This window comes from Ctenopharyngodon idella, chromosome 17 (genome assembly GCF_019924925.1).
Source record: "Ctenopharyngodon idella isolate HZGC_01 chromosome 17, HZGC01, whole genome shotgun sequence".
NCBI lineage: Eukaryota > Metazoa > Chordata > Actinopteri > Cypriniformes > Xenocyprididae > Ctenopharyngodon > Ctenopharyngodon idella.
In genome coordinates, this window is record NC_067236.1 from 16,201,276 (window position 1) to 16,218,983 (window position 17,708).

Here is a 17,708-nt window from a genome sequence, read left to right on the forward strand (position 1 = left end):
TAAATGAAAATAATGTATAATGCATAACTTTCGTACAGAAATTGGTACCACTGGACTCATTCATGCCATCAACAGAGACCATTAACAATATAGAGGGTATGCACTGACGTCACTTTCCCGTCGGAACACGCTCTCTCAGCTGGACTGAGTGCAGTGTTGCCAAGTCTGTGGTTTTCCCGCGGAATTGGGCTACTTTTACACCGTTGCCGCGGGTCGTTTTTCATGTCCACGGGTTGAAGCAACCCCACATAACATGATATTTGGCCTCCGGAATGCGAATTTTACTAGGGGAACCCTGCCAAAACGTGGATTTTTTCCCCCAAAACGCGATTAGGCTAGTTTTGAGTAGCAATTGGGTGGGTTTTGTTGTGAAAACCTGGCAACCCTGACTGGCAAAAGAGCCTGCTGCATGACTGGATATAACAGGGGAAACTGCGAAAACACAAGTAAAACAAATGATTACACTAAAGATTGGGCTCGATAGTGTTTCTTACAACTTGTCAAAGAAACTTAATCTGTGGATATTGACATGCACCCAGGAATCGTGTTTCCTGACATTTATATGTACCTGATTTCGACGCCAGGGAAATACATAAAGCACATCTGCCTGTGAGTATTTTATATAAATACAATATAGGTAGGTACCTCAGATTTCTTGTCAAATCTATCTGTACAGTCAATCGCAAAGCTCTTTCCCGTTTTGGTTGTTGCCAGGTTTTCACAACAAAACCCACCCAATTGCTCCTCAAAACTAGCCTGATGGCATTTTAGGGGGGGTTTTGCAGGGCTCCCCTGGTAAAATTCGCGCTCCAGGGACTAAATATCACATTACTTTGGGTCGATTCAACCCACGGACATGGAAAAACAACCCGCGGCAACAGTGTAAAAGTAGCCCAATTCCGCGGGAAAACCGCAGACTTGGCAACACTGCAACTCAGTCTTTTTGCCACTCAGCGGGCGTAACTGCAGTCATAACGGCCATCGGTGACGTCACGTGCATACCCTCTATAGACCTTATGTAGCCCCGCCCCTTTTAAGTGCTGCGCTCGTTGTCTTTTGACTTCCGGTTTGTACAGCGATCTTACTTATTTATGAATGAACTGCTCGTTTTAAAATCTTCCCAGTCTACTGACATTTGTTAAGACATCTGCTTTAAACATTTCAGTGCTCACGATAGCTTTCATTACTCTACAACAAGTAAATCCACTTCACCAGCTAGTTATTCTTTGACAACAATGCCATAGAAATATACAGAGCTACCGTTGGTTGTTAAGTCTGACATCACGCTGCAGCGCTTCCGGGTCCAAACGCTGCTTTATCTCATGCCACAAGAAAACAACAAACGGTGCTAATATACACACGATGTGGTGTAATACTATCAAAAAATAAGAATCGTAACCTTTATCTCCATACCAAAATCCCAGATGGCCAGACGGTGAATTCTTTTCTTATAAACCGTTAAAATATTAATGTCTGTGATGTTGTGATCACGGAGACTGTTGTGTAGACTGTAAGTATTTTAAATGTTTAACTTTAAAATGTTTACTATGAATAAATAGCGCTCATAAACGCTCATTATGGCATTCTCAAGTGAAACGAGTCGAGGCTTGGACGCAGAATCGGCGTTCCTTATGTTACGACTTATCAAGCGGATAAAGATGGCGGCGCACTTGTTTCTCTGGCGTGGTCGAGTGAGTATTTTTAAGTTTTACAAATCAAATTTGGTTATTTGTAAATATATACACTTTTTTAATAATGTACGATTAAATTTGAGATTTTTATTTGGTTACAAAAAAAAAAACACTATTATAAATAGTTTGTCGCTTATGTCGCTTTAATTTCTATGGTGGACTAACGGCGTTAGGACCCTGCAGAGCACCGCTATAAAACACGTGGAGATTCAAGCAGCACTCTTCCAAAGAGTCAACACTCCACCAAAGCACGAGACAAGACCATTTCTCTTCGTATCTGTACGTGTGCTCCTTGCTTTTGTTTACACTCTGCACGTGTGACACGGGACAGTGTGAATACAGTCGAGCACAAGATTTCAGCACTATTGTCTTTGTAAAGTTTTCTGACAGCTCTATCGCGGGTCTGCGACCACCCTCCCCTCGCTCCCCTGTGGATTTAATCGTATTGCAGGAAGTCCCTCACATCCTCTCCTCCTGCGCTGTGTGTGTGTGTGTTTGGGTGTTTTTTGTGTCAGTATATTATGAAGATCTCATCATAAGGAGCCGGGCATCATGAGGATCTACCGGCGTATGGAGAACTGGTGCCTCATGAGCGGACTGCGCGCTTTTGTGCTGCTGATAGTGGGACTGACAGCTGCCATCTCCAGCTCATCACTCACCCGATGGTAGGAGACATACTTCATATTAGTGCTTGTCTTACTACTGTATGTTTACATTGAGTAAAACTAATATAAAATGCAAGTATTGTAAGTTCATTGTTATTACATGCGCTCACTGATGCAGTAGACCTTATTCACCCCTAAAGGTTGCATATTAGTATCTTATGAAGCTTTTAAGGATGTACCTTTGGAGGGTATTGCCCCAGTGACAAGCTGGTGTACCCCTACTATTTTTTGCTATTTTTGAACACTTTTGCAAGTTCAAATGCAAATGTTTACAGCAACGTGAAATATATGAATATGGACACTAAAGTGGACACTAAACCAATTAAACACAATGATGACAATAATAATTATTATTATTATAATGACAAGTTATAGCCCAAATATTGTATGTTAAAAGCATGTACAAGTTTGATTTAAGTCAGTTTACGAACAGAATACAGGAGAGTTGCTGAATGAGATAAATAGGAAACCCTGTGTGTATGAGAATGAACAACAATAGCAGGAAAGAGCAGAGATGCACATTTACATGTGGCTTTAGGAGATCCATTCAGCAGTGACCATTTAAACTCATTGTGATGTCTGGATGTCCTGTCTTTGTATATAAATAAGATTAAGGGCGTTTAGAAATGGCTTGTGTTGACGTACACAAAGATGTGCATTTGAGGTACTTCCCAGTGGCAAGCTGTTGAACCTCTAAAGATACAATGAAATGTAAATAACATAATATTTAAATATTTAAGTAATATAGTGTAGATTTAATAATGCAAAAATAAATAAATAATCTTGTGAAGAGATGACGCCAACCCCTGCGAGGACTTCAGATGACGCCAACTCTGAATCAACATGCACAACTGCCAGATTTTCTATTGTAATCATTATGATCGCAAGTTGTAATAACTGCTTTAATGAGATCATTATTTCTGTCTAAATGAATACATGAAGAACTGTACATTTCTGGACATGGACATTACTTGGACACAGTCACCTCTGATAACAAATTACTCTCAATTATAATGAAGAAACATGCATTTTCTGTAAAGCTGCTTTGAAACAATATGTATTGCGAAAAGCACTATACAAATAAACATGAATTGAACTTAATTGAAATAAAAGGCACTAGGTTAAAATAACTGTACAACACTGCATCCTATTTCTTAATTACTTCTCTTGTATTTATTACTATGAGAACACATGTAAAGGCTCTGACAGTTATTCACTTTACAGTCATAGATATTGGTGGTGAAAATTAGCTATATATGGGTTATTGACAAATAACGTTTTTAAATGTGTAAAAAAATAAAATGGAGATATAATTAATTTTGTAGTTTTATTCAGTGTTAACAGTGATATTATGTGGTTTTTATAATCAATTAACACTGCTTTTGTCATTTTTTACAAGATTTGTCACCAAAAAAGTCATTCGGTGTAACCAAAATTATGGTTTTACCAAATGACACTTTTGGTTATACTGAATGACGATATTTTCAAACAATGTTAACATGCTGATATCTAGCTAACTAGCTAGTTAGCTTGCAAAAGGACAATCAAACCTTTTATATTTAGTACAAGTTTTTAAAGTATTACATTTTCCATGTTTTATAGCGGTTGTACCGAATGACCTAATGTTTCGGGACATGCGTATGGGCAAGTGAAAACATGAATTTTTCAAATAGTTGAGAGTTAGTTACTTTGCTTCACGACCATGTGGTCCTTTGCAGGCGTCTGAATGATGTCACATCCTGTCACATGATATTGACCGCATGACTTGATCCAAAATGGTCCCTTTATATTGGTTACTCCGAATGACATCAATGAAATCCATTTTTCCGGACATTCTTTCTCATAACAAAGCAACGACTTCTACACATAATTTTAATACCATTTTGCACTGTTGATATATGATGTTATAAAATCATGGCAGAATAAAAAATATATATTTATTACATTTTAAGATATTTTAATCACAAATGAAATAGCTGTATTGGCCTTTGCACAGTTAATCCAAATGACCTATAATGACCAAAATAGTCACTGTTTGGATTTAAATAGGAAAATAGTCTATGTTTGGATCATTATTGCTGTAATTATCATGTTTCTAGCATGTTGTATGTTTGAGAACAGTTCTTCTAACCATAATTGATGCAGCGTGTAGCTTTTCATTTCTTAAACAACCATGTTTAGACACATCATGTCCATATTCCAGGATGACGATGCCAAGATTCATCAGGCTCAAATTGTGAAAGAATGGTTGGGAGGGAACATGAAGAATCATTTTCACACATGAATTGGCACCTTAAATTCATTAAAAGTCTTTTGGATGTGCTGGAGTAGACTTTACAGAGTGCTCACCTCTTGTATTGTCAATACAAGATCTTGACCAAAAATTGATGCATCTCTTGATGGAAATAACATCACAACAATTATTTCCATCAAGAGGTGCATCAATTTTTGGTTGTTTAAGAAATGAAAAGCTACACACTCCATCAATTAGAATGAGAAAAACTGTTGCCCAACATACAACATGCTAGAAACATAATAAACACTGCAATAATGATCCAGTCATAGACTCTTAAGCATTTGCCTATTTAAATCCAAACAGCGTCTCTCTCTCTCTTTTTTTTTTTTTTTTTTGGCCAGGCAGTGTATTTTGTGTTTAACAAATGTGCTTGTCAGTACTCCAGTTTTATTAGGTCAGTGGAATTACATTTAAAATAGGCTTTGTACATGTGCTGCATTTAGTTCAGTGCTGCAGATGGTTGGTGTAAAAGGTGAGAGTTTGTTAATCATTAGGTTACGCAAGGTTAGGTTTTCTCTTTCACCTGTCAGTTTCACTATTTAATTCATCAGATCATATTGTTTCTGCAACACATCTGTTCTGCACATCTCAGATTTCCTCCTCCTCTGCTCTCTCTTCCACTAGTTCATTCCTGTAAGCTGGTGATCAGAAAGATAGTAATTACAGCAAAGGCAGGATGATAATGTGTTTTAGAGCTTTGATTGCGGGGTACTCTTGAAACTCACAGTTTGATCACAGCAAATGAAACAGGATGCAAACAAAAAGAACCCCTGAACATATGTCTTTCATATGTCTTTCAGTTACTTGATTAACAGTGACTGTGTGTATAGATTGTGTGCATGAAAATGACTTAGGGGCGCTGTCTTGAAACAACACCTTTTGAGGGCAGTATTTTGGCTTTGCGCTTAATGGCAGACACCTGTGTGTATGCGAGAGTGTGTGTGTGTGTGTGTGTGTGTGTGTGTGTGTGTGTGTCATATTTTCTCTTGTTAGCAGCTCATTCCCAGCGCTGACAAGCTCCTGAAGTTAGCAGGGCTGACATGGTTTCACAGTATCACACATGACAGCAAAAAGTACCTAGAGCCATTAAAATGCAATTTGAGACTATCCATCCATAGCTAATTTGTTTCTTGTGTTCTGAGACTGTTTGTGTGAGCGTGTATGTGTGTTTATAATGTATTCATCCATGGCTGAAATCCTTATAATCTGGCAGAGTGGGTGGAATTGCTGATCCAGTATTCTGAAATTATAATCAAAATCCCAAATATTTGAATTCTGTATCTGATTTGAATGGCGACTAATCACTCAAAGTTGCTTTGCATGGACAAACTCTTCAGGACAAATTAAGTAAATTTGTAAACTTTGTAATAAGTGAAGTTTGTGTACATTTTTGTATTGATCATGACAGCAGAATAAGTGATAAGTGATCTTAATAGTTGAGTCATTGATTCATTCATTCAAACGATTCATTCAAAATGGCTGATTCATCAGAAACAAAGCAAGTGACTGTGTCCATTGTCTACACTTCAGAGTGTCCATTGGATGCACACTTCAGATTCTTGCTGGAAGTGGTAGGTCATCTGGCTACTTGGCTTGTATGTTAGTAAAGTTTTTTTTTTGCCAAAAAACAAAACAAATATATATGCATAAAAATGATTATTTTCAATCTTCAATCTGACCCTCTGTCTGAAATGATCCATTTTTAAGGGCAGCTCCTTTAAGGTTTGTCAGTAAACGGCCACTGTTAGGATTTGCTAACGTCATTACATAGGAAACAGTATCAACGCCCACTCACTTTTGAAATCATTATATAAAACTGCCATTTACAGATGCATTATGGAATCATTTACTTGTGATGCAGCTGCTGTCAGATCCAGTACAGTTGGCTGCATCATCTTTCAACAAAAGTTTCTTTGCAAACTCTCCATTACATTGTGCCTCGTTTACAAAACAAAATGCTCCGAACAAACAAGCGATTCAGGATGCCATTAAAATAAACCATCCATTTGTTTCTGAAGCTGGGATCCTTCTCAAGTCTGTACAGAGGCGCAAACGAGCTGTTTAAATTGGAAACGTTCTTTCACTCTTTCATTTGTCCTGTTTTGTCCTGACAGACTCGGGTGCGTTGAACTGATGTATGTCAGAAACTGAACGCTCATCTGTATACTCTATCCAGTGTAGACAGAGTCAGTGATTATAATGGATTCTATTTGCTTTTGATGTGACAATGCTCACATCCAGTGTAGGAAAACGTCAGCCGTTAAGCGAAGAAATGCCAGTGGGCGGGGCCTATTTTGTGATGATGTAACACTATTTGCTCTGGAGGCATTCATATGGAAATGTATGTGCCTGTGTGACATCACAGTTCCCAAAATATCAACCCTGTTAAAAAAACCAGCATATGCTGGTTAGGTATGTTTTGAAGCATGGCAGCTGGTTTGACCTGGTTTATGCTGGTCCTTAGTTGGTCATGAGCTGGTTTAAACTCGTCCTTAGTTGGTCCTTAGCTGGTCATGAGCTGGTTTAAACTCATCCTTAGTTGGTCCTTAGCTGGTCATGAGCTGGTTTAAACTCATCCTTAGTTGGTCCTTAGTTGGTCCTTAGCTGGTCATGAGCTGGTCAAGTGCTGGTCCTAAACAACTAGCTCCAGCTCAGGACCAGCATAAACCATCTCAAACCAGCTGCCATGCTTCAAAACATACCTAACCAGCATATGCTGTTTTTTTTTCAACTGGGAAAACAAGCCATTTTTGGAGCTTGATTAAATAAATGCTTTGTTTATAATGAGGATGGCTTTTAAGTTATGAAATTTGCAGGATGTTTTAATGGTTCAAAGACCTATTATATTGAACGATATAGGTAAATTTGATTTCTCATGTCATGACCCCTTTAAAGAGTCATTTTAGGTGTATGAGTGGTGCATCAATGCTGTATAATCCCAGCAAAGCATTCCAGTATTCTTCCACATCCACCACAACATAGCGCTTACAGTAGAACCGATCCGCTTTCTCCAGGTTTTTGGGGGGCATGTTTGTTCTGTTTTGCATAATTGTGCATGATTTGCATTATCCCTTCAGTGAATCGTTTATTAAACATGACTGCATATGGAAGCAAATGGTGTGGTCAGTAGGAACAACTTGTTCTTAAGCTGTGCTCACTCTAGAATTTGAGCACACAAAATTTCTATGGACACTGCAGCGGTTATAATATGATGTCATCTTTTTTTAAAACATATTTCAACATATAATACACCTACGTAAAATGTAAAACTATACAATCTAATACACAACTGCAATGCTGCAAAATTAAAGTTTGCATTCTTTTAATTCAGCTAAGAGGTCACGCCTTGAAGTATCAGTCTTTTATTGGTTATACATCATCAAGTGATAATTGGCAGGCCAGAATTCACCAGACTTGAAGTTTGGAGTACAGTGAAATTCGCATGAGCTTGTGTTTCCTGTCTCCCACATTCACATATGTATGAATGGAAATCAATGGAAGTCTATTGTGACTGTCCCTGTAGTAAATTCTGACAGAGAAAGAGGAACGCATTGATAAAATAGTGGTGAATTTGGTGGGAATTTCCGTTGAAATCTACAGTTCCCTTCCTATGTATGTTAGTTTTTCATGTGAGAAAGAGATAGGTAGTGACACTTCTGGGAGTTTTTTGGATAATGCTTCGTGTTGAAGGGTGGGGTGATGTAATCACCAAATTTTGACACCGTTTTATCACACCCTCTTGATTCTGGACCATGTGTGTGTTTATTTGTTTCTGTTTAAAAGGATTAAGGTTTGCAGTCATGTGGATCACTTCACAGTGGCCTTGGCCTCCATGACCCATCCATTCTGCATGGGAGGGGTCTGGCTTTACCTTCTGGAGAGTGACACACATTAACACACACAAAGGATGATTGAAAAGGACTTTGTATTGCAAAATCTCTTGTGGATTAATGTAAGGTAGATGCATTAATTCTTATGTTCATTGTAGCAAGGTTTGTGTTCAGAGAAGGAGGCGGCGGGAACCGGCAAACGATCAATGTAACTTTAATAATAATAATAAACATAAACAAGAAAACTAAAGTAAAGCGGCAGCCCCTCACGGAAGACTGCTGCATAAACTAAAACAAAACAACATAGTTGAGGCCTGGCCCTCTCTTATCCTTCACTGTCGTCACTCCTTTTATCCTTCTAGAGCTCCTCCATGGTACTCGAGACTGGTGTGGCATGCAGGCGATGCTAATTAGCGCTCGCGCTCCCGGTCTAGCTCCGTTCCCACGGCTCTCAGCCCTGCCCTGCTTGCCACATACCCCCATTGCCTTCCAGGGGGCTCCGACGAGACTGCGCTCTACGGCCTGGCGGTGGCGCTGGATACCCCTCAGTGGACGGCCCTCTGATTGCCTGGTGGACGACGATGGCTCAGCCGGCTTTTTTGCACCCGGCAGTGAGTCCCCCGTTCCCTGCTCCTCCCCATTATGGCAGACAGCAGCATGCTCCGGCCTCAGGCAAACAGTAGTGACTCCTCCATCCCCTCTCAGATGGCAGCCACCCTTCTACAACCCAGATGGACGGCAGCGAATTCCCCCACCAGGCCCGGCCCTCTCTCGTCCTTCAATTTTGTCAGTTCTTTTATCCTTCTGGAGCTCCTTCGTAGGGCTCGCGACTGGTGTGGTGCTCATTAACACTCACGCCACCAGCCTCGCTCCTTTCCCACGGCTCTCAGCCCTGCCCTGCTTGCCACTTACCCCCTTCGCTCTCCGGGGGGCTCCCACGAGACTGTGCTGTACAGCTGCAGCACCTGGGGGTAAAGACAGATGAGGCGAGAGAAAAGGAGACAAAAGGATGAGGAGGGACAGAGGAGAGAGAGGAAAAACAAAAAAAAATCTTGTTCCCAAAAAGCACTATCATCCGGTCATCCACCAGCTGGGTGAACTCCTTTGCGATGCCTGGCGGTGACACTGGATACCCCTCAGTGGACAGCCCTCTGATACACTTTACTGCAATGCTGCAATACTGCAAAATTAAAGTTTGCATTCTTTTAATTCAGCTAAGAGGTCACATCGTGAAGTATTAGTCTTCTATTGGTTATACATTGTCAAGTGAGAAATGGCAGGCCAGACTTCAGCAGACTTGAACTTTGGAATACAGTGAAATCCAGCTGGATGAACTCCTCCGTGATGCCTGGCAGTGGCACTGGATACCCCTCAGTGGACGGCCCTCTGACTCCTCTGACGCCTGGTGGACGACGATGGCTCCTCCGGCTTTGGGTACCCGGCAGTGGGTCCCCCGTTCCCTGCTCCTCCCCATTATGGTGGATGGCAGCAGGCTCCGGCCTCAGGCAAACAACAGTGACTCCTCCATCCCCTCTCAGATGGCAGCTGCCCCTCCACAACCCAGGCTGACGGCAGCAAATTCGTCTACCCCACCTGGCCTGGCCCCCTCTCGTCCTTCATTTTTGTCAGTCCTTTTATCCTTCTGGAGCTCCTCTGTGGGACTCGAGACTGGCGTGGTGCTCATTAACACCCGCGCCACCAGCCTCGCTCCTTTCCCATTGCTCTCAGCCCCGCCCTGCTTGCCAAATTCATCTCAAAATTTAAAGTGTTATAGGATAAGACACTGTACTGAAAACACTTTCACTGTTTCTAAGATTCTGAAACAGTTTTGACATGTTGAATGTACCCCTGTTGTTCTCTGCATTGATCCAGAGCTCAATACTCCCTAAAGACACACACATACACACAAACACACTCTCATTCACTGATAGGCAGAAAAGCCCAGTTATTGATTGTGGCTCAGACAATAGAGCTTAGTTTGTGCAGTCAGGTGGTATGGGTCTGAGCTCTTTGCACTCATTAGTCTTTCACTGTCATTGTGTGTATATGGTTTTGGGCAAACATGTTGTCAAAATGTCAGACATATTATTAGACAAATAAACAGTCTTCAAAATGTATTTTATATGTAATTGTGAATGTGTTTCATTTGTGCAGATCTTTATTCGGGAATATATATTTATGGGGTGGGGTGGGGGTTTCTTTGTTTATTCAAAGTATGAGCACTAATTATATTCCAATAGCTGAAACTCTGGAGCATGTAAAACACTAGGTTTAATAAGAATTAGGGACCTTGATTGGAGAATAATGTGCATTTATACAGGGTCAATGAATTAATGTATTTTTAATTGTGAAATTAATCACTGGTTAAGTTAATAAGAATAGTGGGCCTATAAGAACAGAAACCAGTAAATAATAAGGCACTTATGGCCGCACTTGCTTTCATTGAGGATCTTGCCAACATTAATTGCATTGTGCATCCATCCATCCATCCATTCACAATTTTGAGACCTTTTTTGATTATCTGAGATCAATTTTCCTTCATTTTTTAAATGAAAATTTTAAATTCCAAGTATAATTGTGGCAATGAATCCAGTAGTATATTCATTGAATAAAATAGAAAACCAATGTTTGGAGATTAATATATGCTCCCTTCCCCAGGATAAATATTATGTTTCTAAAAAAAAAAAGATGCACAGCAGGAGTCTTATCCATAAAGGGCCATTGTTTAAGAAGTCTAATGCCATAAGATGCCACTCATAGTTAGCCTCAGCCATTAAAACTGTCGATCTTCCAAACTCTCTAATTTCTTCCCTACTTACAGAGCCTCAAAATCATAATCTGTAGCTACACATCAATACCAGTGAGCTCAGTGAGCGAGAGAATGACAGAGTGAGAGAGAGAGATTATTATAGCAAGGTCACAAAGTCTATAGATTCTCTCAGTCAGTAATCTCTCTTCATTCACACCATCACACCCGCATTAGCCATTTACCAACACACTCACTCTCTCGAACTGACACGCAGCCTCTTAATCTCCAGTTCTCTCCACTCACTATCACACTTTCCTCTTTCAATCTCTCACCTCTCGTCCTGTTTCAGCAGCTGACTCTCAAAGTGCTGACGGTGCTTTTCCAGGCTGTTAGGAGAGAGCTAATGTATTCATCTCATCCACTCAGAAACCTGAAGACGCTGCAAACAAGAAACTTATCATTAACTTGTCTGCCTAGTGGTAGAAGAAAGTCCTCATTACTGATGCTGAATTTGAGATAAATTTTAAGTTCCTTAAGCTGGAAAGCATTTTAGTATGACTGAACTGTGCTCGCTGATCGCTTTGTGTTCTTTAAGGAATTATGCAAATCTGGTAATTTGCAAACTTCCGGTTTTACATCAAGAAACATATTTTAAACTAATTTGCTCTTATATGAATTGTAATAAATCAGTTGATTAAATAATAATGATTAATAAACAGTTTCATAAATTTAATGATTCTTAATGTAATGATTCTTTCTGTGAATATGAATGTATCCGATTGCTGTAGTTAATGGCTCACAGATCCAATGATTCGGTCAGAGTGAGTCAAAAGTTAACAGATCAGTTCTTTGGTCTAGTCTGACTCAAAATGACCCAAGAACTGACTCCTAATGATTCATAATAATAAGGTTGGACTCAGTGTTTACATATTTAAGCTCTATCTAATGTGTGTAACTGGGACATTAGACCCCTGTCTCTTTAAATACACTATATTGCCAAAAGTTTTGAGACACCTGCCTTTATGTGCACATGAACTTTAATGACATCCCATTCTTAATCCGTAGGGTTTAATATGGAGTTGGCCCACCTTTTGCACAGCCTCATCTCTTCTGGAAAGGCTTTCCACAAGGTTTAGGAGTGTGTTTATGGGAATTTTTGACCATTCTTCTAGAAGCGCATTTGTGCGGTCAGGCAGTGATGTTGGCGAGAAGGCCTGGCTCGCAGTCTCCGCTCTAATTCATCCCAAAGGTCTTCTATCGGGTTGAGGTCAGGACTCTGTGCAGACCAGTCAAGTTCTTCCACACCAAACTCTTATCCATGTCTTTATGGACCTTGCTTTGTGCACTGGTGCGCAGTCATGTTGGAACAGGAAGGGGCCGTCCCCAAAGTTGGGAGCATGAAATTGTCCAAAATGTCTTGGTATGCTGAAGCATTAAGAGTTCCTTTCACTGGAACTAAGGGGCCAAGCCCAACCCCTGAAAAACAACCCCACACCATAATCCCCCCTCCACCAAAATTTACACTTGGCACAATGCAGTCAGGCAAGTACTGTTCTCCTGGCAACCGCCAAACCCAGACTCGTCCATTGGATTGCCAGACAGAGAAGAGTGATTCGTCACTCCAGAGAACACGTCTCCACTGCTCTAGAGTTCAGTGGCGGCGTGCTTTACATCACTGCATCCGACGCTTTGCATTGCACTTGGTGATGTAAAGCTTGGTTGTAGCTGCTCGGCCATAGAAACCCATTCCATGAAGCTCTCTACACACTGTTCTTGAGCTAATCTGAAGGCCACATGAAGTTTGGAGGTCTGTAGCTATTGACTCTGCAGAAAGGATTCCAGAGAAATTACACAAAGCTTTTTTTAGACATAAAGAAGGCAGTAAAAGTCTGTCACATTGGATTACTTTACACCATTACAAACACATGCAGTGGTTCCCACACGTCATTAAATTCCCACATAAAAGCTTCTAAACATCTTGGACTTTTCCTTTGTGGTCTGTTTAAAAAATATTTAAATTTTTTTGTATCAATAAAGAGAATATAACCAAAGATGTTAGATAAATAATTACTGAGCAGCAGCATTTAATTTAAGCATTTATTATTCAAATCTTTGCTTTATTTTCTCTCTCTGGCCACAAACTGATTCAACAGAACATCTATAAAGCACTCAAGCTTCATTATATTGTGAACTGATGAATTGTTTGGCCTGCTGCTATCAGTGCTGTATTTAGTTAGAACGCTCAATGGAATTTCATTATGTTCAATAAAACACATCCTTATGCGCATGCGCATAAGCCCACACACATTCTCTGGGGTTTTCACATTGACACTAGACTAATAAATCTGGTCAAGTCATCAGCCCTTGCTTCAAATAGCTTGAGCGTGATATGGGTGTGAAGGGAAAGAGAGAAAAAAGGTACACAGCCACATTCTGAAGGAATGATGGTGGAGGCTTGTTACCAATGCAAGATAACGGAAATGTCTGAATAAAAAAAAGGTTGCGGGGCAAATATCCTGACGATTATTGTGAATTAATCGAGAGAAGAAGTCGTTATCACGATTAAAATACAATTAAAATCGTGCAGCCCAATTGTTGGGTGTTGTCTAGCTGCTTTCATGAATATTCTACTCATTTGACATACTTCTTTTTGCATACTTAGCAGCAGGGATGTAAGCGTATAGAGCACAACAATGACCGCCCACTTTTTCAACAGCCTTGGTTCTGGAAGTATTTTTCCCATTCATTTCCTCCATAGGGATTGAACAAAAAACAATATAAACCAAACTAGCCAGCCCTGAGATGAATAAAGACATTACAAACTTTGTTTTAAAGCAAAAATGTATTTGAAAACTAAACGATGCTAGACAATGAATGCAGCCCATGATGCAATATAAATTATGTAATGAAATAGGTAGGATTAAATGATGTAAACTGATGACTAACTGTATATTATCTATCTATGTATATGTTTAGTTCGTTTCTTGTTGGCATTAATAGGTAAAAATCATGATAATGGCTTTCAATTTAATTTTATAAATCTTTTCCTGATTACACACAAATGGCAGTTTTATGCTAGTGCGTAAAGCTTCTTCCTGAATTGAATCCTTGGACAAAAACAGCAAAAGGAGAGGGAAGGGTGAATGATAACGACAGACAGGAAATTGGGTCTGGGTAAAGGAAGTATGGGGGTTTGTGCATATGTGTGCCTGTGTGCTATGAATAATATCCAGAATGACAGGATGTGCACATGAACACATATTGAAACGTGAGTGATAGCTTCCCAGTGGGGGGAAAAGACATTTCCAGAGTTCTGTGCCACTTCCTGTCTCCTTCAGAATGCTGAATCGTGGGTAATAATGGGAAACCAGCAGCAGAGAGCTTTGAGCCTGTGTACCCTGCAGACCGAATATGTGTTATTATGAGCTGACAAGTTTCTCATTGAGTACATATGTTCTCTATTTATAGCTAACCATGGCATACTAGTGTGCTAAGTATGTGTATTTAGGAGCTGTTTGGTTCCTATAGTGTGCCACTGCAATGATTTGGTGATCATTTTGTTGTAGGATTTGAGTATCTTTGTTCTGACTTTTACCAAAAGTACTGTGGCATAGTTGTGGTGCTGAATGGTAAGGCTGGGTATTGGGTTGACAAAAATTTCACAATTTGATTCAATTTTGATTCACAAGCTTGCGATCTTGATTTAAGTTGATTTAATATCTACTGTGCAAAAGTCTTAGGTCATCACCAGCTTTGTTGTTTTAGCAAAGTTTTAATGACCATCCATATTTATTTTTTGGTCTTTATTACCTCCTGGACTTCTTCCAGTTTCTCAAAGAAGAAAATCTGAGAAACTTCTCATCAGATTTTGAAAGTTTTCTTGACCTTCCAGTCCTTTTCCATTCCATTTAGGTTTAAGAGAGCCAGGTTCCTGCTATTGCTCAGATGTAAGGGGAGGTCACTAAATATTTGCCACTTTAGCCTATAGAAGAAAAAAATACTATGGGAGTCTATGGGGACCATCAACTGTTTGGTTACCGACATCTTCTTTTGTGTTCAGCAGAAAAAAGAAATTCATACAGGTTTATCAACGGATATATTACGGATCTGCCGATAGACGCCTGCTTTCAAACACTCCCGTGTGTATCTGTGTAAGCACTTTAAAGATGTCTGTTTACAACATGTTTTTGAAGTGTTGATCATTGTAGCCAATCACAGACCTATCTGTTGAGCGCGTGAACACAATGGCCAATCAGAGGTGTTTAAGAATCCGCTCAACAGCGCTGAAAATTCTCAAATTCACACTTTGTCAGATTAATTTAAAAAAAATAACAATTATAAAAATATATGTATTTTAAAGGGTTAGTTCACCCAAAAATGAAAATTCTGTCATTAATTACTCACCCTTGTGTCGTTCCACACCCGTAATCTTCAGAACACAAATTAAGATATTTTTGATGAAATCCGATGGCTCAGTGAGGCCTGCATTGCCAGCAAGACAATTAACTCTTTCAATGCCCAGAAAGCTACTAAAAACATATTTAAAACAGTTCATGTGACCACAGTGTTTCAACCTTAATGTTATGAAGTGACGAGAAAACTTTTTGTGCGCCAAAAAAACAAAATAACGACTTTATTCAACAATATCTAGTGATGGGCGATTTCAAAACACTGCTTCATGAAGCTTCGAAGCTTTACGAATCTTTTGTTTCGAACCAGACTTCCAACGTCACGCCCCCCAGGGGTGAACCATTGAAATTTCGAAACACTTATGAAGTAAAGAAGCCTCGTTTACTGAAATCACGTGATTTTGGCAGTTTGATACATGCTCCGAACCACTGATTCAAAACAAAAGATTCATAAAGCTTCAAAGCTTCATGAAGCAGTGTTTTGAAGTCGCCCATCACTAGATATTGTTGAATAAAGTCGTTATTTTGTTTTTTTGGCGCACAAAAAGTATTCTCGTCGCTTCATAACATTAACCAAGGTTGAACCACTGTAGTCACATGAACTGTTTTAAATATGTCTTTAGTAGCTTTCTGGGCATTGAAAGTGTTAATTGTCTTGCTGACAATGCTGGCCTCATTGAGCCATCAGATTTTATGAAAAATATCTTAATTTGTGTTCCGAAGATGAATGAAGGTCTTACAGGTGTGGAACGAAATGAGGGTGAGTAATTAATGACAGAATTTTCATTTTTGGGTGAACTAACACTTTAACACTTACATCTTTTTTTGAAAAAGAGAAATTGAGTGAAATAATTTTCCTTCAGAATGCACATGACAGGTATGTGTATGTGTTTGTATGTAAGTCATTGAGGGAGAGAAAGAAAGACGGGAGGGTTTCGGCCCTCAGAGAGATGAGAGAAAAAACATGTTGTGCTGTCACTCCGCTGCTTCTGCCGCTCTTAAGGCTGCACATCTCTACACTGCTCTATTGTGCACCTCTGTGTCTGTCTTACACTCCCTCTCAGTTTCTTGCTCTCTCACTTCATGTCTGTCGCCCTCATTCATAATGTATGGCATAGTGTTGAGGTTCAGCTGAGGATGGAACGCTTTGGCCCTGTGGGGGCACAACGCTTTCGCTGAGGGGAAAGAAGAGAGAAGCCTTTTGATTTAGACTGATGACGCAACTATACTCACGAAACACATAAGCAAGTCAAGTTTATCATTCTTCTCATTACATGCTAGTGTGAGAAAAATGAAATTTTTTATTAAAAAATAAGCATTTTTATCAGTGGCCTCAAAACTTTTGACACCATTGTACTTCCTCCAGTTCAAACAAATACTGACGTCAAATTATGACATGCTCTCAACATACTCATTCATTCACTGCATTTTTTATAGACCCAACCTGGAATGCTAATTCATCAAGCATTCTTTTGATTCATCATTGTATACACTTAAAAGTGAATATATTTCATCAGCTGTGTACATCTCTCAGGGTGCCGCCATGTTCACTTTACATCATTCGCAACTATCAGAGTTTCCTTATGAGATTATAAATTGAAATTCTAACATCAGTGCAGCTCTGTTGCACATTTCCAAGAATGACATTGAGTTGAATGGAACACAGAAGACTAATCTACTAACTCCGCTGACTGTTTTGTCGGACAAACGGCGGATTCAGCGTTATGACTGGTTAGATTGCCTGTCAATCAAACTCCCAGTGAAGGGTCACCTCATGTCTTTCCAAAAGACTTTTGTCCATCTTCAGAAAACAAATGAAGATCTGTTCATCATATAAAGCGATCGAGTCTCTTCAGAAAATTTGGACTAAACTGCTCATATGGATTAGTTTTACAATCTCTATGAACTTTTTGAAGTGTCAAATTTTCAGTTTCGTAGGCTGTCTATGGAGGGAGCTCTCAGATTTCATCAAAAAGATCTTCATTTGTGTTCCGAAGGTTCTTACAAGTTTGGAATGACATGAGGGTGAGTAATTAATGACAGAATTTAAATTTTTGGGTGAACTAAC

General features: G+C 39.6%; 1 protein-coding gene across 1 annotated transcript in view; it reads left to right on the plus strand.

The window, feature by feature from the left end:
- The first annotated feature begins 1,854 nt into the window (after window positions 1-1,854).
- The window catches only part of adam12b (ADAM metallopeptidase domain 12b), a 117,020-nt gene continuing 101,166 nt past the window's right edge, over window positions 1,855-17,708 (plus strand). Inside the window, 2 exon segments of the mRNA XM_051868326.1 lie at window positions 1,855-2,339; window positions 2,341-2,356. Coding sequence (XP_051724286.1) covers window positions 2,244-2,339; window positions 2,341-2,356 — 112 coding nt within the window. The 5' untranslated portion in view covers window positions 1,855-2,243.